The following is a 27,699-nucleotide window of genomic DNA, read 5'->3' on the forward strand; positions in this document are numbered from 1 at the left end:
CAAAAGACTCACTCATGGGCCTGAACACTATTTAAACTTTCCAGGAGGCACCAAGAGTTTAATTAGTGAGAGGGGTGAAGAATTTATTAAGATTTAAACTTACGATAACCTATTTAATCGTGATATACATTCTGATCATGTTGTGCCATGGAGCTGCGAGGATGACAGCAAACCATTATTCAGTATTGTAATGAAGTAGCTGATGTTTCATGCTGGTAATGAAATCGACTCTTTTCATGTGAGGATTTTACTGTTACTTGCCAATTATGGCAGGTAATCAACCAAGACATTTTACAACACAGCCCAAAACTGATTAGTTTGTTTTACTACCTCGCTCTGACACCTGCAGTGATACAATCAGCTACATGGGCACATTCACGCTAAAGTTGCAGAGGTTACTTGGGGGCAGAATCTGCGACCCCAGCCAATGAGAAGACTGTAAACGTTAGACACTGTATTCACGGTAACTTACCCCTGGCGGTGTGTTAGATTGAGAGATGAACATTTTTCACCATAAGAATATGATTAATCAAGCAGAACTAAATGATGAATGGGTTCTAATTAGTCCTACAAGTGAATCGTTTCTCATTAAGGCAGCAAACAAAGATATTATACATACATTGACCTTTTGATTTAGTTCCACCAGCTGCGAAAGTAGTAAAAACAAACGTTGTTGGCCATTAATTTTGTGTTGATTAATTCATGTAATCAGTCATTTGTTTCACAATCTTGACTAGATATCTCAGTGATGTGCTAGGATTATTGAACCTTGAAAAAGCTATTGTTTTTATGAAATAGAGGATTTATAGAACATTTGTCACAGCTTCAAAATAAAAAATCATATCAAAAGGTTTTTTTTTTTTAAATTCAGGGGATAAATAATTTACTTTGCATTATTCAAAATTGTTTGAAAGTCATGCTAAACACTATTTTCTTGCTGAACCTTTACTATGTATCAAACTACCTTATATACCATATACCAAGTACTCAAACTGAACAGTACTACTACCTTAAAATTTCATGTTAACACGTGATAAAATCCAGTAACATTTTAGAGGGTGACATGTAAACATGTTTGACATTTGAGAGGTTCACAGCCCCTTCTAACATCAAAATACTGTAAGTTTAAATGTTCCTTTTGACTTGTTAGACAAGCAGTCACACTTATCTTGGAAACATACAGCTCCAAACCTGGCAATACCTGGAGAAAAGTATAAAAAAGAGGGCCACATAGAGGAAGAATGGAAACTACTGAAAAGAGAATACACAACGTTTACAGGTTGTTACAATAAAAATTCACACGATATAACATGTTGTTTTGATAGAGGTACTGTACTATGCAAAGGTTCTAGACACTAGGTCAGAAACAGTCAATCTGTGGCTCTTGAGAACCAGGATTGGCCACCCCTGTACTAAATTGTTCATTAAAATATGTCTTTAATAAGAAGATGAACAAGGAGTCTTACAGCGGCTGGTATGACCCCCACAGAGCCATGATTTCAACACCGTGAGTCAGTCTGATATTATGTGAAGAGACTGGAGAGCCTAAATTTACAAATGAACTGCGCCAAGTTCTCAACATACTTATAACAACCTACCTGCCAACCGCCCGCAATAACTGTGCACAAGCGTAGACAGGAGAATCAGTGCTGTTTTAAAAGCCAAAGTGTGATCACAGCAAATAAAAATCCGATTTAACTTTTTTACTGACGTTGCTGAGCAGATAAGAAATGCTCACACTATGTTATTTTAAAGCATCCCCAATTTACATCTTGGTCCTAAAACCTGTGAATAAATCAGTCTTATATTTGGGAGCATGTGCTGACAATATGAAAATAACTGACAGCAAGTTGAGTTTTTCCTTCCATCTCCTCAATATACCTGTGGACCTGCCAGAGTATGTAATGAGGAATAACATTAACTTACTTCCTCAAAGGTGCCAGAACTGTCTGCAGTAGTACACTGAGATGTGCACGTCAGGGCTCACTGCCTTTTGTCATACAGTATATCCAGTATGCATGCTTCGTAGTATGGAAGTGAGCTGTATGAAGTGATGTATACTCATTGGTCGCTGTTCTTTCCCTTACAGCCCAGATGTTTTCACTCTCACACTTATCTACCACAGTCAAGGACATTATTAGTCTGTGAGAGGCTGTTTTTCTGCCTCTTCCCATGATATAATATTTAGTTTGTTTTTCATTTGATAGCTAGTTGGTCTGTTTTGACAGCCATTTCCTCTGGTGTAGGTAGATGTGTTTTATTACTTCAAATGGACTAAAAGTAGCTGAACGGATTTTCTACACAGCAACTTTTGATTTTGAGCAGATTTGTCCAAATATTTGAAAAATTTCATTATATACTTCTCTCACGAATAAAGCAGCCATCCTAGAACTGGCACAGTGTTCTGGATTTGCTCATTGCTACTGTTCTTGCCTGGAGCATAACAAAAAGTCCCTGCTCCAGGATTGTAAATCTGAAATGCAGGTGGGGTGAACAGTTTTAATCATTGTCTACATTTGTCAAGGACATATACATAAGAGAAAGATAAAGGTGGGCAGTGAATGTTAGATTAAAATGCAGTCTTGGTGTTGCTATGGTCACTTTGGTGACATCACACATTTTAAAGCAAACTGTTCCCCAAAACCAGCACCCTAGAGAGTTATGACATGTTACTAGTACTACTTACATGTAGCTGTAAGTACCAAGAGGGTAATTGAGATGATGATTTAGCAGCAGTCCTTAAAAGAAAGACTTCTTAAACAATGAGTTGTATACCAATGCTTGATTCAAAAGAATTATCGATAGGGACATGCATTTTATCAGATTATATGTAGTACAGACATAACATGGCGTCAAGAAGCTGTGTCACATTTTACAACAGAACTGGATGAATATCAGTATAAAAAATATTATGAATAACTTCTAAATCTGATAATTTGCTGCAAGGTAAGGTGAAAAGGTGAAATTACTGTAAAATGGTTTCTAAGACAAAGATATATGTCATGATTGCAACTTGTAACCGTTACTAACTCAGTGTTTGGAACTATTTACGTTCCTGTGGTGCACCTTTGTTGGTGGGGGGGGCTGATCTGTGTCAGTCCTCCCTCAATGGGAATGTCAAACTATCCCACAGCTGGACTCAAAGATCACAGCAGCACCACCTTCATTATACAAAGGGTACCTTTGCTATCAGTACACCAAAACATTTCTGCACTGTGACCTGTTCTCATAGTCTAAACATAAAATAAATAGAATACATTTCAGCCCTTGCTGACTAAATAAAAGGAAGTGGATAATAGAGCATGGATAAAAATGTTTTGTTTTTTGCATGTACAGTACAGAAAGAAACACGTCTGAAACAGTTATGTCACCTAGAGATTTGCACACTGTTTCTAATTTACACTCAATTCACATTATTGTTTCAGGGTTATCCATACACTGTAACACCAGGAAACTGATCTACAGAAAGCCTATCTTTTCAGTTTGTTGTTGTCTACATATATACAGTTATGCATTGTTAAAATGAATCTGACATTGTAACTTCAATTACTGAGTACTGAAATTGCTATAAAATATTTAAACATAGAATTAAGAATTTCCTACATTGTCAAATTAACAACTAATTAACTGTTTTGGAGTCAGATGTTATGGCTTGAATAAACTATTTTCATGATCCTTATTTTTGTTGAACTTTGAAAAACACTGAGTCTGCTGCTTCTTTGTTACTGTGTAAGCGTAAAAAATGAAATAAATAAATAAACATATAAAAATGGCATCCAAAACTTGTCTCTCACAAATTCTTTAAACATGTCATCAGAATAGATCTGCTCTAGTTCAATTTTTGCAAAACCACTTTAGCTTTCAGAAATCTTAAAATACCAAACACCAATGGTCTCCCACACAAAAAAATCAAGTGAGACTAATGCACATTATACGACATTTTATTTCAATTTAGATGTTCAGAAACTGAGATGGATCCAGCGTTGTCTCTCATCTCCATGGAGATTGTCCTTCTCAACCAATGATCTGGCAAAGCAAGAATAAAAGAATCATTATGTGATTATCCAGACGAATCAAATAATGCAACAGCTACAAAAATAGAGAGTTAGGTACTAACGCTGTTAATCCAGCTGATGTAGGCAGAGACACGGGTGAAGACGGTGGGCCTTCTGTAAGCGTTGCAGCCAGAGGAGGACACAAAGCTGGTCACACCATGGACAACCCACTGGCCATTGACTTGGCAGTTCAGGGGGCCACCAGAGTCACCCTGTATTCAGAGAAAACGCATAACAGTCTAACCCTTCAGCTAAAAATCCATAACTGGTGATTTATTTTTACACTTTGAGCACAGTTGGACCTAAGAACCCCATTTTCAAATAGACTTACAGTAACTTGCTCCTCATGTCCCCAAATAATCTTACAGAGCCTTGAGCAACTTTGTGCAGAACATGAGTTTGCAATACTTTGACACTTTGTGCAGCTTAAGCACTAGTCCAGATCATTGTAACTGACTTATGCCCCTGCTGATGCAGCAAGTAACCCCTCATGTGCCTTCCAAAATATCTTACTTGACAGGAAGGGGTCAGACCTCAGCTCAGCGGGAGACATTCAATTTTACTTTGTCATGCTGGAGTGGGGCTGACGTCTGACAAGTTCTTTGCAGTTTGTCTTTACTCTGCGCCTACCTAAATATCATTCCTGTCATTTTAATCAGAAAAGGGCCGCATGTTTTAGGAGACAGCTTGAGAAAATGGGCTAAACATCTTAGCTGGGAGGAGTCTACCCTGTTGAAATAGGAACCTTTTTTCCCATATTAGTTAAAGTTAGTTAGTTAACTCACAAAAGCCCATTGTAATGACTTATTTAAGATTAGGCTATTGAGTGCAGTGCTAAATGGTGCAGTAATCTTTGAGTTTATCTAAAGAAACACTTTCTAAGACCTCACTGGCTCACCTGGCAACCAGACTCGCTGCCGCCACCAGCACAGACCATGGTGTTCTTCACAGTGCTGCCCCACCATCCAGAGCTGGAGCAGGTTTGGTAGTCAACAACAGGCAGGTAGGCCTGCTTCAGCTGAGCAGACAGCTGACCTCCAGCTGGGGGCAACAAGACAAAACCGTTTAAAGCAGTAGGGTCATATGTACTGTGGTGTTATTTACAGGTAACTTTATTACTGTATGAAGAAACTGAACTAAATATTGGATTTAAATGCAAATGAAGCATAATGTAAGACTTACTCTGGGTGCGTCCCCATCCAGTGATGTAGCAGGGGTTGTTGTTGGGTAGGACCTGACCTGAGGGAGGGACGGAGCCGAGCTGGACATAGTTGTTGAGAGTAGCATCAGTAGACAGGCGCAGGAGAGCAATGTCATATCTGAGGGACAGAACAATTTTCCAATAGTAGATTTTATATTAGACATATTCCCAACATGCCCTTTTACATTTTTCATTACTTTTGTATCATTGTGAATATAAATATATTTCAGTATTTAATATTTTGATGTTTTCTCAGTCCGTGCCCACTAAACACTAACCCTCCAGCAACATTGTTGGTGTTCCAGTTGGGGTGGATGTAGACACGGCTCACGCTCATGTACTGCTCTGTGCCCTCCTGGGAGTTGATGTTGTGATCTCCAAGAACAACACGCCAAGTCCTGGAGCTGTGGATGTACAAAACAAACAAAAATTTCCACTCACTTATTTTGTCTGGCAGTTCTCTAGTTACTCAGTGATGTCTGCTGAAAATCTATGTTACATGGACAGTTTGGGTTGTGGGAGCAGCTGATTTTATTCTTAACAGCTTGTTAACAGACAGCCAACGTAATGAGCTGTCTTAGCTATGCAGCGAGAATTAGTGTATTAATGTCTCATACTCTGTCAGAACACCTATAGTATCCTTACACTTTATCTATCTCCATTCATTTTAGGCAGCTACTCTGTGATGCATGAAAATCCCACCTGTCCACACAGTGAGCAGCAGTCATGACCCATCCTCTCCTGATCAGGGTTCCTCCACAGGTGTGGTAGAAGCTGGTGCCAGATTTGTACTGAAGAGAGATCTAATGAAATGACAATAGAGATGATTACAAGTACGAAACACTGACGCATCACATATCTGCTAAATGTGTGTTGCATGCAATTCCCAAATTGGACATGTTAAGACATATTGTGTTAACATACTATGTGATGGCCTATTTTGAACAAAGATGGCATAAATGGCCAGAGAACAGCGATGAAGTACTGTTTTTATGTCCTTAAATACGTCCAATCAGTGCAATTTTATTCGTCCTGAGGCCGCATTATAAGTGGGCGTGTTAGAGGTTGTGATTGTTTTCCTGTTTGAGATCATGTCAATGAAAGTCACCCGAGTAACAAAGGGCCCTGAATATAGACTGGATGGATGCCAACAACAACAGAGCTCAGGAAGTATCTTTACTGCACTAGTATTGCTACTTTTGCTAAAGTAAAGGGGCTCAGTACTTCTACTGTCACTGTAGTAGAGTCAAGCAAAGTGTCTCATACCTGCCAGGGCCAGGAGTTGGGTCTTGCCACTTCACCCCCCACAACTCTCCCCTCGGTACTGTCAACCTCCAGGTATCTGGGCTGGGGCTCCAACTCAGCCAGCACTGAGCAAAGCAGAAACACAAGAAGCATAAACAGTTAGAGATCATTTCCTGAAGTGTGTCAGGAGTCGTGTGTGCAGAATATTCTGTCAGGAGTGGAAGAATCCGACAGTTCTTACCAAGGGCTGCAAGAGAGGTCAACACAAGAAACCTGAGCATGTTTGCAGTCTCCTGAAACTTTCTGCATTGGAGACTTCTGTCCACTGCTGTTTTATACCCTGAGGGGGCCTTCTGTCAAATGTGTGTGTGTGTGTGTGTGTGGTTGTGTGTGAGGGAAAGAGAGAGAGACTTCCACCTGCGTCTGTCTCACAGTTATCACTTGGCAAAAAGCTGACTCAGCTACTCAAGCCATATTTTACTCTCATACTGGCTATATTTACTTTTTTGATTGTGTTTATTGTCAGATTAGAAATTGTTATGCAGTAAAGCAGTATTTGATCATGCTGTGTGCACGCAAGAAATTCTTAAGACTTTACTTTAATGCCTTTCACCACTTCTATATTTTGCCCTCATCAGTTCAAATGAATTTTTATATAATGTTGCCTGAGATCGAAAACTAAAAATTTGCCTCAAGGGGCTCTACAATGTGCGCAGTATAAGTCACCCTCTGTCCTTGAACCCCTAAGTTCAGTTGAAGTCATGATTCGCTGCACACTTACTTCCTACCAAAGTTGGAAAAGGACTCAAAACAGCGCACGCAGACGTACACATTCTGGCATTTTCTCCAAGTGCACCCCGCTGTTAAAACCCATCTTCAGATGCATTTTACTCTGCAGAGTGACTGTGTATGACGTTATTCTCTTTCCGATTGTGTGAAAAGCCCACTGGAGGCAATCAGCTACTGGGACTGATCTTAGAAAGAACATTTTTAGTTTCACACAGTATTAAAGTGTAAATCAGTCACAGGGAATGACTTTCATTTGGAATATGCAATATGAGCAGATCAGGTTGTGGAGCACATAAAATTTGTCATGTGGACTCATGACAAATGAAGAATGGGTGCACAATCACTGGTCAAAGCTGTTCTTAAGTCAACACCTGGTTGAACGTACAGCTGAGCTCCAGAGTGTGGAGGGGAACATGTTAGGAGGTACTGTAATGGGATTATGATGTGTCTACTGTATATCATTGTATGTACAAGTTGTTGAATATCAGCTATAATCAGTGTAAATTAAAGAAGCTGCAGTGAATTCAGTGCCATATTAATTCCTCATTAAACCTTTGATAAGTACACATTTCTCCACTCACAGTAGTCTACATGTTAAGTTTTTCCATTATCACATATGTGCAACATGTGTGTGATTCCCACTATAGGAAGAATGTATCTTCCATTAGTGCGTCAGTACTCCCTGCAGCTTTGTCCTTCTAAAATGTCGGAAAACCACCAGAGGGAGAAATGAAAGGGCAACACAAACCTTATGTTTATAAAGCACCATCAGACCCATTTTATTTATATTGTCATACTCTAATGGATTAAAAAAAATGGAAAACACTTCATTTGAACAACACAAATAACAACAAAATAACAAAACCCAAGGACAAAATACTAAAAAGTGAATGTCAGAACTGCTGGATGACTCAGCATCAGATCAAGTTTGAATTAGGTGGGGGGGAAGCGCATTTTATGTTAGATATTTGTCTAAATTGTCTAAAATTGTTTTTGTTTTCGGGTTAGGGCAACACAATATGTGATATGTACACAACATACATACATGTATATTCATTAGATAATCATCTAATATGTTAAAAACATTGTAAAACATTAGGTTAATAACATAACACTGTGTAACTTTAGAGCAAGACACAGTATAGATATGAAAACAAAATAATCTCAACACAAACATTGATTTGAAAGAATTTTATTGATAAAATGTTCATTCACTGTATGGAAAGAGTAGTTTCTGTGGTAAATCATGGATTTTTCATGACCTAGGAGAACAAAATTCAATATATTTATTATGCAATAATACCCATTGCAATGACTGTAAACTGGTAGTGAAACTATGTTAAAGTGCAGTTGTTTTAATTGCACTGACCGAGTTTATCCACGTGATGTAAGCAGAAACACGGGTGAAGACAGTGGGCTTCTGGGGAGTGTTGCATCCCATACCAGACACAAAGCTGGCGATACCATGCACGTACCAGCCGTTGTTAACTTTGCAACTAAGAGGACCGCCAAAGTCCCCCTGAAGTGAAACAAACACAGGTTTGTGAGATGTACACAGATACATGGCCATTATATAGTTTCTACAATAGTAGTGTTCGGTTGTGGGAGTTTTCACTTAGCAGACACCAACATTTTTAGACTTTTGAACTGAAAGTCAACTTTTTTCTTTCTTTTTTTTTAGAAACATTTATTAGTCATTGCATTATGCACAGGCTGGCCCTTTGCAGCACCAAGGGTTTGGGCTTCAGTGTCTTATCTGCGACACATGGCCAGGAATCAGGGGGGAACGAGACCAGACCAGGGGTCTGTAGATGACTGCCCTACCTACTGAGCCACAGTCACCCCTAAGGGTAAAGAGGTACGTTCCCTGACCGGGAATCAAACCTGGGCCGCAGCAGTGAGAGTGCCGAATCCAGGCACTAGACCACCAGGGAGCCACTAACTTACATTAAACTTTAATATGTGAATCCATAAAAAGTGACACAAAAATCAGCATAACAATTATTCATAGAGACCAGACTGCTTTTGTTAAATGAATTTTGAATAGCTGTGTGTTATAAAGTGTTAGAGGTCAGTTTTAACAGGTACATTAGCATGTCATTAAATTCATAATTAGTACAAGTATATATTGTGTTTAGCATTTAAGATCATAAGAGATTTAAGGACTGGAAAAGTTCAGAAGATTTACTGAGCTCTTAATAAATAACAAAATGGAGCTTTTCATGCAATTAATGAGCAGCTGTAGGTATGAGTGTGAATTGAATTAGACAGATTCTTCTTCACTGTATTTCTAGCATAGAAGACTCACGTTACATCCTGACTTAGCACCTCCTCCAGCACAGATCATGGTGGTCTTGACTGTGCTGCCCCACCAGCCTGAGCTGGTGCAGGTCTCGTGGTCGACTATAGGAAGGATGGCCTGCCTCATTCTTGTAGGCATGCCTCCCCCAGCTGAAGGTGCAGAGACACATTTACAGTGATACTGGGGTGAGTGCATGTGTAAGATAACAGGCTACGTTGCAACGTAAAGTCAGAATAAGGAACGTGAGGATATGTGTCTGACTCACTGGAGATGCGCCCGTATCCAGTAATGTAGCAGGGGCTGTTGTGGGGTAGGACCACACCGAAAGGAGGCAGAGAGACCAGATTCACATATGAGGTCAGGGCCACCTCAGACGACAGCCGCAACAGGGCGATGTCATTGCTGTCATTCAAATTATGTCAGTGTTATAAACTTATACCGTAAATAGACACTGAATTAAACTGACTCTACTCTACTGAGGAGAAAAAATAAGCAATGAACACCCATACGTTGGGAGTCTGTGTGTAGTCTGAGAATTACACAGGTACTGAATTACAATGACAGTAAAAGTAGACCCACCCAGAGGAGATGCTGTTACTGTTCCACTCAGGGTGGATATAAGAACGGAGGACATTCCTGTATTGCTCTGTTCCATGAGTGTTGTGCAGCACAAGATCACCGAGGACCACACGGAAGGAGCTGTAACTGTTTTGGCTTGAATTAGTTTCACATTTTAGGCAAAACATAAGGATAAAATAGGAAACAGTAAAAAAACAAATAGAGTCTACAGTCAAGTTGCTCTGCCAGACTATTAGTCTCTTAGGTATAATAATGCTTTGGGCTAAATACAAATATAGCCGGGGAAAAGCTTAATAATTTAAGCTCTTCACAATAGGTCTGTAAATGACATTTACAGTATTCACAAAAACTTTTACTGAAGTTACTATGATGTTCTGTACAAAATATGATGTCAATTCATGACAAGTCATCAAATAGATTTTTCTGTTTGGTCCACAGTTGACATTGCAAGTTAAATCCAGTCTGAATGATGCGAGCTTTACTATACAGTACTAATTTATGATACCTGTACACACACTGAGCAGCAGTTATAACCCATCCTTTCCCAATCAGTGTCCCTCCACAGAAATGATGATAGGACCCTTCTGAGTTGTGCTGGAGAGAGACCTGGAGCAGGACTCACAAAGTATTTTAATTAAGAAAAAGTCATAATATCATCCTGCTTAAAAAAGTTAGAAACAATTCAATCCCCTTTATTCTTACAGCAGCTTTACACAGACCTCACACTTGAATTATATTTAAGCAAGTAAGTGTAGTTTTTAACTAAAATTGGGGTCAGAGAAGTATGACATGTAGAAATACAGATGAAACCGATTACAATGTACATAATAGCTGCATTTGCCCTATTCCTTCTCTTTGTACTGAACAAAGCTAATTGGCTGCTTGGTTCAGCTTCATATGTAATGACTGGTGTCAATCTTCTGATCAACTCATAAAGCGAGGACACACAAATTTCTCAAAATAGTAAACTGTTTCTTGAAGAGCAACTCTGTGCGTCCTTGTTGTGGAGAGCTTTAGCCATCTAAACATGCCTGAGTCTTGCAGAGTCTGTTAAACAGCTGTAATGACTGGAAAAATCAACATCACACAACCTCGTATTTACATGTTTCGCCCAGCTGTGTTACACTATACCTGCCAAGGCCAGGAGGTGTGAGACGCCACCTCGTCGCCTCCCACCACTCTTCCATCCGTGCTGAGCTCTGTGTAGCTGGTCTGAAGCTCCAACTCAGCCAGCACTGAGACACAGGGGGACGCTCTTCATAACACTACTAAACATGCTTTCATCTCGTGTTAATTCATTTTATCATAAGAAGGATTGCAGTAGAGTGTTGACAGTACAGCCTTGATGTCTCTTACCCGTTGCTGTGAGCGTGGTGAACAGCAGCAACACAAGCATGTCTGCAACAACTTCACATCTCTACATGCACGTCTCACTTTATACCGTGAGCTGACCTTCGTTTTATGTGGACCACCTGCTGAGCCTAGCCGTGGTCAGACTTTACACCTGTTGGCCATCTCATATGTTATCACAGTTTGTGATAGTGCGCGACAACATGTTGCTACATCCCACTGAATTTAGTGACACTTGACAAGTGTTTACACAAATGAGCAGCATCTCTTTCAGAATTGAAGTGCTTAAGGTTTGTTTTTTACAAAAATCTGTCAATATTTGCTCATATTATTAGCTTATTATAGATATTTTTTTATATATCCTTCATAAATAAATACATTTGTTGTAGATAGTTTGATGTCTAGGAAATGTTACCTTCATGTTATACAGTTCATAACCATTCAACTGAAGGAACTGCTTAAATGTTCTGATGAAAAACAAGTCACCATGCAAAATTGAATCAAGTTTATTTTTTGTAGTAGGAGACCAACAAGTGAACAAGCACAGTGGATGAAACAAAGGTCAAATGTGACCAACTGTTCTGTCTCTTAGCCCATGATCTGAAAAAGAGAAGAAGTGAGTAATGAGTAAACATATACAATAAAAATGATATTACGCAATTTAATACATTTCTTTAAATAACTAGCAGTAGTAATAAGGAGTTTTCAAGAATTATTAGTTGGGCCCTTCACATACTATAATATACATAACCCTAATACTGACCGAGTCCATCCAATCAATGTAGGCAGACACACGAGTGAACACAGTGGGCTTCCTGATAGTGTCGCATCCCAAACCAGACACAAAGCTGGCAATACCATGGACATAGTATCTTCCTTCAACCAGGCAGTTCAGAGGGCCACCAGAGTCTCCCTGAGAGCAAAGGATATCAGAGAGATTAGCTTCAGTATTGTGAACACGATGAAACAATGTATAAAAAAGAGAAAAATGGAGAGTTACACTTAACAGGGTTCTTTTCTAATCTTTATGTTTTTGAATTTTCTTTTTCCCACTAATTTATTCACTCTACTTTTTTAACAGCAAACAAATTGTAAAATGTATTAAGGTACAAGTCAAATAATGAAGTATTTAGTTTTTTCTTTTTTACATAGGAGACTTACATTGCACCCAGCCTCGGCACCACCGCCAGCACACACCATGGTAGTTTTGACAGTGCTGCCCCACCAGTCGGATCTGGAGCAGGTTGCGTAGTCGACCACAGGAAGGTAGGCCTGCTGGAGCTGTGCGGGCAGGGGACCACCGGCTGGAAAAGGTGAAAAAGTAATAGTACAAAACATTGAGTTCTATAGAAAGCCTTCAACCACAGCTGACGAGTGACTAGCATGCAGTCAACTCACTGTAGGTGCGTCCCCATCCAGTGATATAGCAAAGGTTGTTGTTGGGCAAAATCTGGTTAGCGGGAGGCAGATAGGCCAACTGGACATAAGCGTTCAGTTCAGCATTAGAGGACAGACGCAGCAGGGCAATGTCATACCTAAGGTGGAGATCCAAGAAACAAAGAGGAGGAAACAAATGTAAATCAGTTAGGGCCTGACACTCATGGAAAAGACATTTTGCTTCTTGGTTAAACCAGGTTACCCAGTGACATACACTATTCACCAACAAAGACATGGATATTAAATCCTCACCCGTTAGACACTCTACTTGAGTCCCAGTTGGGGTGGATGTAAACCTGGCTGACTCCAATGACCTGCTCTCGGCCACTGTCAACATTGAGGTCATGTTCACCAAGAATGACACGCCACGTCCTGACGCTGTAAAATGTGTTTTTTAAACAAAGATATTGTTAGAAATAAATAAATAAATATAATACAAAAGCCCATAATATGTCATCAAATTACTTCTGGATAAGTTTATGTTTTATTTCCATTGTTTAGAGACTTTTCTTACTTTCTAATCAAACAAATGAATCCTCTTTGGTATGTGACAGTTATAAATGAGGTAATGAAAATGGTCCTCATGCTGTTGGCATTTAAAAACACTGAAATAAATCATAGCTCGGTCTCGAGACAAGAGTAAGCAATGAATTTTGAATAAAAATCACTATTGCCTGTATTTACGTCAAAATAATCAAAAACTGAACTAAACCCATGCAGCCAGAGGACACTGAGTCTCTGCTCTAGTTAATCATTATGTTACCTGTCCACACAGTGAGCAGCAGTCATAACCCAGCCTCTCTCAATCAGGCTTCCTCCACATGTGTGGTAGTAGCTGCTGCCAGATTTATACTGAAGAGAGATCTGAAGGGGGGAAATATACATATGACCGGCTTTAGTCATGAATCAGCTGGCTGTGTGACACAGCCTCTGAACACCACTTTATGTTGTTGTTGAAACAATGTAATCATGCAAGTGGACTTGGTGGTACAATAGGTTACCTGCCAGGGCCAGGAGTTAGGTGTAGCCGTCTCTCCACCCACAACTCTTCCTACACCCTCCTCCAGGTACCTGGGCTCAGACAGCACTGATCAAAAACAAAAGAACCTTAAAATATCATTTTTGTTTCCAGCTAAATAAAAAGTAGAAATTCGGGCAGTGAGTGTGTACAGTTATCTGGAGCTCCTGTCTGTTGACTAAATTAAAAATGACTGACTCACTGGATGACAGAGTGACTGATACTAACTGACTGATGACAGAGAGAGTGACTGACTGATGTGCTGACTGACTGATAACCGAGAGTAGGAGAGTGAATGAGACAGAACAAGATGAATAATGAATGGTTATACAGAGCTGGGTGCGCTGTCATTTTCTTACCCACGGCTGCAAAACTTGTCAACACCAGAAACCTGAGCATGTCTGCAGTGCGTCAAAACGTTTCTGCAAGGCACAAATGCTTCTTTCCTTCTTTTATACCTCAACTTGACCTTCAGCTGGTACAGAAAAGTGTGGCTGCTCTTTCACCTGTGACAAAAGTCAGGTATGCACCTGTTGCCTGTCTCACACAGTGTTATCACAGTCGGTTACCACACACCTCCTGCTATGACCAGTGGAAAATAGTTCAGAGACAGGAATGCCACGTAGATGACATGAGTCACAGTGATTCAAAGATCTTTGGGTTACTTATTTTGGCCCAAACAGTCACACCACATGTATTTTAAGGGAAGAAAAACATATTTTTGGCAGAACATGGAAGAAGAGGAGTGTAATAATGATTTGCTGACCTTTTGATGACAAACATAAAGTTTCAAAAATGGTCTTTAAGGGCAATCTTATTTGACTCTAGTGTGATTGAAGCATAAATGCATTCAATAATATTCCTATATAATAATAATATTATAGAATAGTCTGTGCTTCTTGTGTTGAGTTAATAAAAAAGCTAGTTGTGGCATTTGAAGCTATGAAATTCAGTCTGAGACAAGAAGGAATCTATCACATGTGCAGTAAAAAAAAGTTTGACGTATTACACAATACATATTATTATATATTCTGAGTCAGTGTAGTGATAACAAGCAGAACAGGGCTCAGTACAACACTAGAGGGGGCTAAAGACTAAAGAACACACAGAATGTCGACTTAGCTGCATTCATCATAAAGGCAGAAGACAGACAGATGACATGCAGTCCCGGGATTTCCTTTAGATTTCGGTAGTAGTGTAGTACTAATATGAGAAAAGAAGATAAAGTGAAAATCTGCATTCTCAACTTGAAAGACTTCAATCCAGTGTGAGAACCGAGTTCTCAAGATTTCTCTACTCTGCTTTCTCTGACAGTGAACAGTTCAATCATTGATGGATTACTTGATGATTCATGCAGAGAAAGTAAGTAAAAAAAAATATATTAAATATAATAAGTGCATTTTTTTCCAAGCTATTCATTAGTTCTTAACTGGTCACACTGACATTTCCAATGGTTTTCTGGACAATAGGAAGGTCTCTGGTGTGTCCATCTTTATAAAAACAATTCCTAATTAAACAGGAAGTCATTAAAACTGTATGGATTTTGGATTATTGCCTTATCAGGCTATTAAAGAGATAGCTGTGCTGACTGGTAATTGAGCAGGCCCCCTGACACACAGGGAAAGAAGGTCCTAATGCTGCAAAACTTCCTGATCAGCAGGGGCGCCACAGCTTTGCTATTTTCTCATAGAGCCTCTTCGGCCCCTCCGAATTCCCCACGTCCCCCTCCGACATCCCGACCTTTTCTTGCAAATGCATAAATCAAATAGAGAGATCAAAGACAGGAAGTGGGGATGCGTTAATTAAAGATGTTTGTTCTTGATACAGCTTCCCTTCGTTAATGAACAGTCGATTTGGTTCCCATAAAGATGTCTCACATATGCGGGCAGGAAATTGAGGCTCCAAAGAAAATTAATGGAATGCACTGATTGGGTCTGTGATAGAAAGTCTGCAGTTATCACTGGGTAACTGTTGATTATGCCAATGTGACATTATTCGAAAATCTGAAATTGTTTCCAGAGAGAGAGAGCCTCAAACTCCACTGAACGAAGTGCACAGTCATTCATTCCAGCATGTTCTGTTATTAGTGCTGCTGTGTGATGCTGTTTCCATCAGAGATCCTGAACTTGATGTGAGGCAAGTGAGGCAATACTGCATGTAATACAGAAACTGATGATGCTTTGAGAGGTAAGCCTGAACATTTGAGATATTTGCGCAACATATAATACACATGCAGTATGTATGAGAGTTCAAGTACACTAATAAGAAAGCTAAAATGAGCTAAAAATATAGTAGAGATGATTAGCAAATGAATCATTTACCACAGACTTTATGATTACCTTGAATTCAGTCTGGCATACCAAGCTCTTTAATGTAATTTCTCTCTGCAAACTACTTGAAGTGGCTGGAGCATAAAACATGAAAGCTTTTTCCCCATCTCTGTCTGTACCCCAGGGACAGACAGCAGATATGTGTCCTGTGATTGAAGATGAACTCTGTGAAATAAGTTTGCAAATATATGAGACTGGTTGGTCCATAATGGCCTCATAAATAAAAATATACCAACGACTCGCACAAATTTTAATGAAGCCATTTCCTTGTTTTTTTGGTCTGCTACATTCTGGAAGTCTAACTTCTAGGGGAGCTCTTATATTTTCTTCCTTTCTTCATGAGCCATTGTAAAACAATCCCAGACTGCCCCCAAAAACAAAAATATATTGATAATAACAATTTTAACAATGGGTTTTTGTGTAACAGAGTTGGAAAACCATATGAAGTGTATCTGGTTACAGTACAGTGATTTGGATGTTAACATGAGAGCAAACAACAGATTTTCACTGAAAGGCACTTTTCTTGATCTGTATTTCTATGCTTCTGTATTGAAGTATAACAGCTACTGGTTCTTGTGTTCATCTATAGGTGGCTGTAAAATATAAATGTGTGAAGAGATGGAGTGCTAAATTGCTGCATATTATGGCACTAATCTACACACAGTCCACAGGGACCAAGGAGTGTATTAGCACGTTTTCCTGCCGGCTGTGGAAATGTGAAGGGATGCATCAATGCTGTCATGCATCCTGCTGGGTGACAGCGGAGAAACTGATCCACTGAGCTGTTTGCGACCTTTAATTGCAATTATGCCACACTGAAAACAATCAATACATCCTCCTACTACCCCTTAACCTCTCTCTCTCTCTCTCTCTCTCTCAGGAAGCTACGCCAGCTCACATTCCCTCTCGTGTTTCCTTCCTCACTCTTCTTTCAGTCTGCCCCCCTCTCTATATATCTGGCAAAAAGGTGCCATATATAGTAGGAGGTGGGGTGATGTGCTTTATGGGGGGCAGGGATGAGATAGTGCAGCAGCGGTAACGTGCTGCTAGAGAAAGATGATCTGTTGTGGCTACGAGTACCTGATTGATCCTGTGGAGTACTGTTCATCCATCTCCATCCTCCAGCGGCTGCTGCTGCTTTCTCCTCTAGCTGCTTGCTTGTTCCCTCTCCCCTCCTTCCCACACTGCCCTGGTCTCAGCTGCAACCGTGCTGCTGGGTCCTGGCCCTTGGTTGCAGCAGTGATAGGGTCTATTGGAGTGGAAAAGGAGGCTGCTGCTCCAAGCTTCCCTGGTTCAGTGATAGAGGAAAGAAGATAGGTGATTAAAAACTGCTCTAGTGTGTTGCTTCATTGTCACTCTATACGTGCCAGTGGTTGGGTCATTAGACAACCTTTAAGACACTTCAACTAAAATAAAGACAAACTATCACCTAAAAATAAATAATGGTAACGATATAAGCTTTAGTGTAAACTTAATCTACAACTTATAAAAATATATTCAGATGCAGTAAGTAAAATGCAGCATGTATTGCGATATCAGTGTTACATCAAAATCTAATTAATATAACAGCATACAACTCAAGGGAGCTTGTGCAGCTGTTTTGTAAAGCATGTTTTTCATGGTACTGCACATTCATACAATACCTGTCACTGTCTGTCAAAATAATTATTCCCCCAGGGAAAGGGGAGAAAATGACTATATGTCAATTAGCGCAATTTAACAAAGGGAGCATCAGTCAGTTTGAATAAGTGTGCTGTGATAACGGCGACTTCTTAATTTGCAGACTAATGTGTCACTGTAGGAATTCTTGAATTAACTTTTTTATCCCACAGTATGATAAACCATCAAAGGCAGCATACAGGCCAGATACGTCACCGTAATGTAATGTGGTGAAATTGGCCAGTTTGATGTCTGATGATGATGTGAGTTTAACAATAGAGTTCTGACATTAGGCAAACCTCTGATTTCCAGATCTATTGTGTATTCTGTCAATCACATTTTACCGCTGACAGTTGGAAGTACAGAGAGACAGTAAATGCAATCTCAGAGCTTCACTGGTCTGTGCAATATTACTTTCATGCCTGACTACTGTCTACGTTATGAGAAAATGAACTTGGACCTAAGTAATTTTAAATAGGCAAAGGAAATGAAGTTAGAATGGTGAGTGCATCAATGGGCGCAGTGTTGCCTATACAATGGACAAATGCTCATAGATTCCTTACATCATCATTATTGTGAAACATAGAAATCTTATTTCAGACCTTTGCATTTTGAAATATTGGGATTTGTAGTCTTCTAGACTTAAGGTTTGAAGCAACAGAATCGTGTTTCATATAACTTGTAGCAATGCAAAAACAAGTCTTAGATGGACGGAAGTTACTGAAATTACACATAAAGTGGTAGATTTTCCTCCCCTGCTCTGTTTCACTTCTACGCTCAGTTATTTTGCCTATTTTCACTGAAAAGAGAGGTTGATCCATTCTTAAGAGCAGTGGAGGGCTCTACTCAGTTCTTGTCTTGGTATTTCATTCTGTCCCACAGACCTAACTATGTGAGTTAAAGCTATTGACTGGGGCCCATGAGTCCAGCTAACTGCTTAGTAAATCATAAAAAGGGAATCTCAGTCTCTCACAAGAATATTCCTTGTGTCTGTCACTACTGTCTTGTCTTTTCAATGAAAATAAACTCCTTTCATGTCAATGTTGTAGACTAGGTGCTCATTTTGCTAAGCCCATATCTCATACGTGCAGCACAATATAATTTACTTTTGCCTCTCTCTCAAGTGCAGCAGAGTACTGTGCAGAAGACCACCAATGAAATAACTGACAGAGACAAAATGGGGGTGCGGCGGGTTGGAGTGGGGTCTGAATGTGAATATTTAATTAGTTGTTAATGAAAAGAAGTCATTAGGATTAATTCCTCCTTAAGGCTAATTTAAATGTCCTTTTGCTCTCTTGTGAGAGTAGAAGTCGATGTGCAAGGGAGTGACATGGTGTTCCCATGCTGTCCCATAATGGGGCTTCAGCTGTGGACAATAGCCAATCATTCAAAACTGTGTAGCACTAATGAGCTCACGAGTCATCACCAAATGCACAATTAGCAGTGATTCTGTGCAGCTTGTTTTGCTGATGAAAAATATGAGAAAACGGTATGATCATTAGCTTACCTTCTAAAATGCAAGCGTAGCTGTGTTGTAGACATCAGTGGTGAAAGAGAATCTGCCTGCGAGCAAAGTTATTCGCAACAGCACATTAACTGAAACATTTCACAGGGGTTGTCTGGCACCTCGATTTGTTAAAATGTCAACATAGTAAATGTAAAATAAGTGTAAAGGTCTCGCATTACCAGCTCTCCAAATATCTAAAGACACTCATTTTGGATTTAGCCTAAGGCTGTAAGCACACAAAGTTTGCGGCCGATGATTCGAAAACTTTTCTTCTACGGGGAAGACAATCAATCTTGCAGCTCAGAGACCTGACGCTTTATTGAACTGAAGACACAGATGAATAGCCCATGTTCAGACACAATCAACCACTTAAAGAGGGGCAGAAATAGCAGTGGTGAGGTGACACTGCGCCCTCGTCCGCAAATTGCATTCCACTATGTCCTTCATCTGTGCAAACCAGACATTGGTATCAAAGTGGCCTTAAAAGTAATGGCTAGGTCTTTTAGCAATAGTCCAAATGCCCACCACCGACTTGGTTGCTGAACAGGCACACGTCAAACTTGAGGATCAAAGCAAGAATTGCTCTGTCACTTGGTATGTGAATTATTCCTGCAGGCCATTCCCCCAAGAGCCTGGAGGTGTTGTAAACTAAACTCCAGAGCATTTCGCTGGCACATTTGCTCTCGAAATACCTAGCAACTGCATAATCACAGGTTATAGGTCAGGGAAGTAGAGAGGCATTACCTTTTCAAAGTTGCATGCAGCTAAATATAACGTCACTTGAGGGAGAAAACATCTTGTCGAGCAGCATCACAGAAAGCTCAATTGGGGGTATCGAGGCTTTCTGTTGATGGATTCCCCTGCTGTCGATAAAGGTGTCCTTGACTGATAATGATCATTGCACACTAGGGTAGTACACATTTGTCTGGGCTGAAACCTGCAGATACTCATTATTAGATCTGAGGACCATCTGTCTATGAGGACTTTGTCTGTCACCCTTTGATGATGTCACTCTCAGGACCAGTGCCAAGACAACATTTGCTTGGAAGCAGATTCTGGGTGTGAGCGGGAAACAGACTTAGATTATCAGGGTCAAGAGCCTCTTGCTCTGTCTGTTTCGTGCTTGCCCAATGATAACTAAAAAGACTTGTCAATGGGACCCCAGAGTGCATTCATATTCCCTGCCAGCTCACTCTGTGATCGTTGGCACATCACATGGCCTTGGCCAAAGTAAAAGCCAATCTGGGAGAGGAGAGATTGGATAATATTCCTACTCGCTATATTACTGTAAGCCAAATGACATATTAAAGAAGATTTGACCTGACAAAGTTTATTACTGACAAAACTCTTGTTTCCCACATGGTAACAGGAACTACTCCTCTTTATAAGTCTACCATACTTATACTGATCAGAAAAACACTGAAACAGCCTAGTGGTTTCTAATATTCTGATGGACAGGGGTCAGATTGGGACAAATGTACAGTAATGCCGGCCATGACTGACAGGTGTCAGAACACACAGTGACTGCAGCTTGATATGGGGCTGTGCAGCTGAAGACTGGTCTGAGTGCCTACCTCTGTGCACAACATTTAAACGATGAGATGGATTTAATTATGTGTTATTTCACCCAATTATAGCACGTTTTCATGAACTACCTATACTTCCATTTAGATCGTTACCCAAAGTCCTTGGTTGCTGATGTTTGACTGGACTTTACAGTACCCTTCTACATTTTGGAAATGAGCCCTGTTCTAATCTATTCCATCATCATCAATTCTGACGACAGTCTTAATCATTTGCAGTTTTTTGAAGAAGAGACTGATGCATTGGCAAAATGTAATATCCAAATCCACTAAACAGTTTACAGTAACACTGCTTTATTTACCATAAACCCTAGCATCTTTGTTCCCACACACTGGATGGTACTAAAACAGATTTTTATATATAACTTGTAAAAAAACATTACTTTAGTTTATGTGGTATTTGTCTTTATTGGTTTTGGAAGTACTTACGGTATTTATGTAGCTAGTTGGTGAGAAACACTAACGTTTGGAGATGTGTTAGAACTGAAACACACTGATACGTTCAGTCCTTACACTCTTGTCAAACCTTCAAATCTTCAAATCATTGGTTACTCTCATACTTAAACTCTAAATCCGCTCAACTTTTCAGACAGGTGATGCACCCATCAGCATGTACACTTTTAAAGAACTCACAAATCATTATAGAGGCTGCTGACATCAGTGTTTACTGCACACCAGACAAAATGGGGGAGAGAAGCAAATTAACACAGCAAAAATGAACACTATTTTATAGGAGCACAGAGACTGGAAACTTTTAAGTATATGCTTTTTATATCCATGTGTACGTGAGGAAGCATACAAAAAAGAGCTTGTTGTCATTAATACATTTTGTTCCCTCTTATTCCCCATGCCTCTCAGTGCTTTGTGCTAAGAGAAAACAACTCCCTTCCCGTCTACCACCTACCTCAGTCAGTTTTTTTTATTTAGTTGGAATTATATTCACACTTTGAGGAACAAGTATGCATTATGTTTTTCTTAAATAGCAATAACTAAAAAGTTAGTTAATGTTTTGTGTATTAAATTATCAAATAAGCCATATTTGGCACTGAAATTCCAATTCTGGTTGGATGACTAGCACCCTTAGAAAAAGCCAGTGAAAAATATCTTTGTAGAGAAAGGCCAATTCATGCAGGTATCTCTGAGGAGCACTACACTGCCATATTCTTCAGAGTAATGTAAAGGGACAGAGGTATACTCTCAGTAAGCTTCTCCGCCATCACTGTGGCACAGACAACAATGACACAGAATAAGCTAAAGTTCGGAACAGTACTAGTGATCATATTGCACCTCAGTAATTTAATACATACTGTAATATCAAACCCACATATGTCTCTGCTGCACAATGTTTAGCCAGAATTCACATCCCTTCACTGGAATAGAGCATGGCTCATCCTTTCAGTACTGCTGATCAATACAGGGTGCAGGCTTTATAGATGACTGCCACATTGTCACAGTCAATACTATGGCAAATGACAATTATGGAAGCATTATGAACAATTTCATGGGTGAGCTCCCCTCGCCTCTTGGCAATATGGTTCCTATGACAGATTTGGCACTGGCGGTCTTGCGACACATCTGTCTTATTGCCTGTGTTTGGCTCACTCACTCACTCTGATATATTTGAATGTTCCGTTCAGTCAACTACAGAGAATTGGTCAGAGGAGAAAATAGATTTCTTCAGGGATTTGTGTGAGTTTGTGTACAAATTGGTTATATATCTATATTCATGTAGCAGAGTAAACATGCATGAATGCTTATTTGCAGTATAGTATGTGTGCATACACCACGTGTCCAGGTAACATTTTACATATTTTAAGTAGATATTTATATGCAAGTGTGCATATGTGAATGTGAGGTTTTCTGATTAATGTATTGACTTTAGATTTATAATACATATATATATATATTGCCTGTGTGGTTGATCTTTTTCTTATTTCTTGTCTTTTAGCTACACTTCAAGTTCTTCATATGTACATCTGCCCTTTGTTGTTTTGAGTGCTAAATACGCCCTTTTTTGAATCTTTTATTAAACTACAACATGTCTATTTCTAATGAGAAGCTTCCACTTCAGGATTACCAAGTGATGGTTTAATCAGAACCTTTTTGGTCAGCTAAAGAACTGCGCTGCTATGGTGTTTGAACACAAATAAACCAAAACCCTGCACGCTGGAGTAGCTCTACTCATTATTTAAGTCTCACTCTGGCCCCTGTGAGAATCTGCATGACTTAGTGTGACCCACAAGTGAAAGCAAACAGTTTGACAAGCTGTTGAAGAATATTTGTCAACATAAAAGCAGTGAAACTGTTTTGTCTTGTTTGTTTGTGAACCCTATTTCAGCCTAGAACTACTTGTGTATGTGTAATGAATTTTAAGATCTAGCAGCTGAGCAGTAAGTTTTGATATGTTACTGTAAAGCTTTGTAAAATGTCCCCATATTTTCAGTTGTGTTATTATATTGTGTATTAATTTTAAATTTGGCCATACCTGTCCTTACATTAGATATGCTAGTTTGAAAATGGACTACCCATTAAAACATATGGTAGACATTAGTCACATAAACTAACTTTAGGTCATATTATGCATTTCATGGTTTGATGTGTTTAGCTTCTATTGTGAAGCTGGGTGTTTCTAGATACTCTAACTAAACTGAGGAAACCACAAATGTCCCACTAGCAGTAAGTTTGGACACTTTTCATGCTTTTTGTCTGTTTTTCATTTGTGTGTTTTTATTTTGCCACATTAGCTAGCTACACTCTTGAATTGAAGCCATATGTCAAGTCCTATTGTAATGAATTAACTGATTTTATCAATAACACCTCCTAGAAAAGGCAACTTTTATACTTAGAAATAAAACTTTGGTCAGTAGATAATAAAACTTGACGCTAGCTTGTATTTCCTCATGTAAGCTAGCTGTCAGGGCTGCTGTATGGGACCAAACGCTTTGGGTAATGGCTCATTTTGCAGTCACAGTGTGTGTCACAGCCTCTCTGTGCGTTCACTACATCCAGCTCGCTTCTGGGTGAAGCTGTAGCGACACCGACGCGTTGGACTTCGTCACCCGGTGGAAAACACATGCCGTCCTATCCTTGCTGTCTCCTGTTCGGGGTGAATTTAATTGATCCGGGCAAACCGCAGCCCTCTCTGCGCGGTGGCTTCCCCATGAATCCACAGCGCTGAATATTTCAGGCGAGCGATCGTCTCATTTGGCTCAGGTGCGCACTTTCTTTCCTGCACACTCTTCATCAAGGATAAACCAGCGAGAATCCAATAATAAAATAAATAAATAAATAAATAAATAAATAAAAACCACCGGAGTGATCATCCCTGCGTTGTTGTGGAGGCAGCTCGGAGGAGGGAATGGATGCGAGCGAGCAGAGGCGCACCGAGGCAGCGATGTGACAGAGCCAGCTCCCGTGTGATGCAGCTGTTCCTCCTGGTGGTAGAAGAACCAGGAGACTGCTTTTAAAACGCGAACCAGCTGAGATATCGGCGGATATTCATCATCCAGCACGTGTTGGGACCACATATGAGGAGCGGGGAAAGCCATGTAGCCAGACACCACCGCGCTTTGATTTTCTAATTCACAATTGTCTTGTTTTATTCTTTCTCTCTTTTTGTCTTTTGGTTTTTCGCTTCCAGACCGTGATCTGGTTTCTTGCAGACCTGCCCAGTGTTTCTGCTTTTCGTGGTTCCGAGCGTGGATGCCAAATATCAACTCGGTAATATAACAGAAGTGTGCGGGGAGAGAGCAGCGTTGGCATCTTTCCATGCGCGCTCCTCACCGGACTATTTATTATGGCACTGTGAACACAGCTGAGCTACAGTACAACACACGCTTTGCCTAGCTGCACTTTCTCCAAGTGTCTTCATGTAAGGACGAGGTGCTTTTTGAGGATATCTTTGGGGGGAAATGCTGTGAACGTGTGGCTGTTTTTGCCGGGTGCCATCGACGCAACATCTCCCGCTAAACTGCATGAGGAACACATGCGTGGAAGGGCGTGAACTAGCAGGCACTAAACCTCCCTCCCATTAATAAAGCATCTACTTATCTATAAAGCCAGTTTGCTCCTTTGGCAATCCCATACCCTTCATTCATCAGAACTCATCCCGGAGGCACCATGGATCTCAAAGCAGACTCGGAGGACATCGACTACAAGCGGCCGGTGCCTATTGAAGATTTCGCCAGCAGGTCCACGCTGCATGGCATCTCGCACATGTTCACCTATGAGCGGATGTACATCAAGCGCAGCCTGTGGATTTTGTTCTTCCTGGGCTCCGTATCTGTGCTGGTGATGGTGTGCGTGGACCGGGTGCAGTTCTACTTCCAGTACCCACATATCACCAAGCTGGACGAGGTGGCGGCTCCTAAGATAGTGTTCCCTGCAGTCACCTTCTGCAACCTCAACTCCTTCCGCTTCAGCCGGGTGACGCGCAACGACCTGTACCACGCTGGGGAACTACTTGCCTTGCTGAACGGCAGGTATGTGTCCAGTTCCCATGCACTTTACCTGTGCATTTAGGTCTGGCTGTAGCATACAGCAGGTCTACCTGTTGTATGCATGATGTCAGAAGCCAGTCTGGCAGTGAACAAGTGCTTTTATGGCAGGAATCTCGTTTGATTTCCTGCCTCTCAGTAAACCACCTCACCTATAACAGGCAGTTTCTTCTACAACGTCGTTTAAGACAAACCAACATTCAATACACGGCCTCCTTCTTGCTGCTTGGATGATAAAGTCTTGCCTCAGGGAAACCCATCTGTGAGGATTAAGTAGTTGTTGATTCAGGAGTTGATTGTGTCCACCACACAAATGTGAGACATCTGATAAGATTGAATCATTTGGCTGAAGAAGTGCCATTATAATTTGATGCAGCACTAGTGTTGTCATGATGACGAGTTATTCTTTTGAACCATTAAATCACTAAATCTCTGAACCTGCTGACTCAAAGACGAAAATCCTTCTTTAGATAGTCTAGAGGAGCAGTGATGATGCTACTTTTAAGGCCTAGCAGCCTAAATCCATAAGGAACTATTAAGCTTTGAACTTTTAGGAAATTTAAAAAGTTTGAGTGGAGGTGTCCAAATTGTTTCAGGTGAATGTCTGTAAATGGGCCTCATGTGAAGTGGAAAAGGTTCATCATTGAAGTTGGTTATTTAGTAATGTAGTGATGATGTGATCTGCTTGTATGAAACCCTGTGCTACAACATGAAATACACCCATAACAATAATCAGTTAAATATTTTGATAACGTGTTTAAAAAATGAATAATAACTCTTCTTTTTTTGAAATGCACAGATCATGTGGATTCCTCAGGTAACAGATAATGGATGAGCTGTTTCTATGTGGCTAATATAAAATGATGAAAGAGAAAATGCCGCTGGTGCAACTCCTTGGTTCATCATTTTACACTTTGTGTGATATGAATATCTCAATATTAGATAAATAGATGAGTAGATTCTTAAATCCCATGCTGACACAGTGTGGGGAGACGTATGTGTGATTCACAGCTGTCGTCCCCTCCGTTCACACTTGTTGCTTCCTGCTGTGCTTTGATCATTTAGTCTTTCAGCAGCCATGACAAGCTTACTGGTAACTGCTGAAACTTTTGACTTCAAATTTCTTCACTCTTTCTTTTTTCTGTCATCCTGCTTATTCTGATCACGTCTGCCAGTACATTAAAGATGACTGTCCTCCTCTTTGTAAAATTCACACGTGCACAGACATGGACTAGACCTCCTGTGCTTATGCAAAAGTAAAAGATCTACTACATACAAGTATATCTAAATATCATGTTGAACACATTACTCAGTCTATTTTTAGCATATTGATCCAAGCAGCTCTGCAGCCCAAGGCACAGTTGGAGAGTACCTCTGTGGTACATGCTAGAATGACATAAATCCAATTTCCCAGTTTTTGTACTGGATATAGTTTCTTTGTGACCTCTATATATGCATTCTTATTACAGGCAATAACCTTACAGAAAGCCAATAGATTCCTTTGCTTGGGGCTGCAGTTCTACTGCTTTGTATGGAATACATTTTAAGCATTGGTTTGTTTCGTGTTTTGTTCGTGTTTGTACTGTCAGCTGTAAGGCCAAACTATTAAAATATCAACACAGGGTTCCACTACTTTGATATATTAGTCTATGTTCAGTCTGCTTTACTGGGAGTAGTGAGATGTACATAAAAAAATAAAGGAAAAACCATTGAGTGAACAAGAAGTGTACGCTGAAAATGAAAGCTGTGGCTCTTCAAGTGACATTGGACCAGTTGACTTTAGATGGAGGGAGGGAAGGGACTACAAGCAGAGGCAATTAACTTGTGTCTCGTAAGCTGTGTGATGAACAAGTCTTTATCCCCGTGTAATTAGTGCTGTTTGTTAAGCTACAGAGTTGTCCCGCTGATTAACACTCTCTCATCTCTCTCACACTGTTTCTTGCCCGCTCTGTTTCATTTGGCCTTGGGGGAGACGTCCCCTTACTTTGAGACCACTCAGAGATCGGCACAGTAAGTGAAGTTTTCTTAAAAGGCGGCAAGGCCAGTTTTGTTAGCAGATATTACTCTCTCACAGTCTCTCCGAGGTGGAAAAAAGCAGGGCGTGAAATGCACTTAGGAGAAAAAACAAAACAACTGGGAACAAGTCGA

The 27,699-nt window shown here is 40.2% G+C and overlaps 4 protein-coding genes across 4 annotated transcripts in view; 1 reads left to right on the plus strand and 3 right to left on the minus strand.

Moving 5' to 3' along the window:
* Window positions 1-3,925: 3,925 nt before the first annotated feature.
* Window positions 3,926-6,840, minus strand: LOC113153230 (elastase-1-like). Its single transcript, XM_026346754.1, has 8 exons — window positions 6,743-6,840; window positions 6,523-6,626; window positions 5,959-6,059; window positions 5,535-5,660; window positions 5,238-5,374; window positions 4,954-5,096; window positions 4,118-4,267; window positions 3,926-4,026 (listed from the first exon to the last, which is right to left on the minus strand). The coding sequence occupies exons 1-8, from the start codon at window positions 6,780-6,782 to the stop codon at window positions 4,015-4,017; spliced, it is 813 nt and encodes a 270-aa protein (XP_026202539.1). The 5' UTR covers window positions 6,783-6,840; the 3' UTR covers window positions 3,926-4,014.
* A 1,626-nt stretch (window positions 6,841-8,466) lies between these two features.
* Window positions 8,467-11,586, minus strand: LOC113154456 (elastase-1-like). The gene is made up of 8 exons (XM_026348681.2): window positions 11,528-11,586; window positions 11,303-11,406; window positions 10,677-10,777; window positions 10,172-10,297; window positions 9,858-9,994; window positions 9,599-9,741; window positions 8,660-8,809; window positions 8,467-8,552 (listed from the first exon to the last, which is right to left on the minus strand). The coding sequence occupies exons 1-8, from the start codon at window positions 11,565-11,567 to the stop codon at window positions 8,535-8,537; spliced, it is 819 nt and encodes a 272-aa protein (XP_026204466.1). The 5' UTR covers window positions 11,568-11,586; the 3' UTR covers window positions 8,467-8,534.
* Window positions 11,587-12,044: 458 nt separating this feature from the next.
* Window positions 12,045-14,483, minus strand: LOC113154406 (elastase-1-like). The gene is made up of 8 exons (XM_026348595.1): window positions 14,336-14,483; window positions 13,960-14,045; window positions 13,722-13,822; window positions 13,211-13,336; window positions 12,920-13,056; window positions 12,683-12,825; window positions 12,285-12,434; window positions 12,045-12,121 (listed from the first exon to the last, which is right to left on the minus strand). The coding sequence occupies exons 1-8, from the start codon at window positions 14,373-14,375 to the stop codon at window positions 12,110-12,112; spliced, it is 795 nt and encodes a 264-aa protein (XP_026204380.1). The 5' UTR covers window positions 14,376-14,483; the 3' UTR covers window positions 12,045-12,109.
* Window positions 14,484-24,378: 9,895 nt separating this feature from the next.
* asic1b (acid-sensing (proton-gated) ion channel 1b) overlaps window positions 24,379-27,699 on the plus strand; it is a 130,476-nt gene continuing 127,155 nt past the window's right edge. Inside the window, exon 1 of the mRNA XM_026350130.1 lies at window positions 24,379-25,536. Coding sequence (XP_026205915.1) covers window positions 25,175-25,536 — 362 coding nt within the window. The 5' untranslated portion in view covers window positions 24,379-25,174. The remainder of the gene's footprint in view (window positions 25,537-27,699) is intronic.

The sequence above is a fragment of the Anabas testudineus genome, chromosome 5 (assembly GCF_900324465.2).
Source record: "Anabas testudineus chromosome 5, fAnaTes1.2, whole genome shotgun sequence".
NCBI classification, from domain to species: domain Eukaryota; kingdom Metazoa; phylum Chordata; class Actinopteri; order Anabantiformes; family Anabantidae; genus Anabas; species Anabas testudineus.

What these genes read in the sequence shown, in the direction of transcription:
- LOC113154406 (XM_026348595.1), bottom strand. Translation starts at nt 14,375, where the DNA reads ATGCTCAGGTTTCTGGTGTTGACAAGTTTTGCAGCCGTGG. An exon ending in CTAACTCCTGGCCCTGGCAG is followed by an intron (nt 13,823 to 13,959) that starts GTAACCTATTGT and finishes TCCCCCCTTCAG; the next exon opens with ATCTCTCTTCAGTATAAATC. An exon ending in TGGATGGGGACGCACCTACA is followed by an intron (nt 12,826 to 12,919) that starts GTGAGTTGACTG and finishes CACCTTTTCCAG; the next exon opens with CCGGTGGTCCCCTGCCCGCA.
- LOC113154456 (XM_026348681.2), bottom strand. Translation starts at nt 11,567, where the DNA reads ATGCTTGTGTTGCTGCTGTTCACCACGCTCACAGCAACGG. An exon ending in GCTGCTCAGTGTGTGTACAG is followed by an intron (nt 10,298 to 10,676) that starts GTATCATAAATT and finishes AAGCCAAAACAG; the next exon opens with TTACAGCTCCTTCCGTGTGG. An exon ending in GTGCTAAGTCAGGATGTAAC is followed by an intron (nt 8,810 to 9,598) that starts GTGAGTCTTCTA and finishes GTTTCACTTCAG; the next exon opens with GGGGACTTTGGCGGTCCTCT.
- LOC113153230 (XM_026346754.1), bottom strand. Translation starts at nt 6,782, where the DNA reads ATGCTCAGGTTTCTTGTGTTGACCTCTCTTGCAGCCCTTG. An exon ending in ACCAACAATGTTGCTGGAGG is followed by an intron (nt 5,375 to 5,534) that starts GTTAGTGTTTAG and finishes TCTGTCCCTCAG; the next exon opens with ATATGACATTGCTCTCCTGC. An exon ending in GCAGCGAGTCTGGTTGCCAG is followed by an intron (nt 4,268 to 4,953) that starts GTGAGCCAGTGA and finishes CTCTGAATACAG; the next exon opens with GGTGACTCTGGTGGCCCCCT.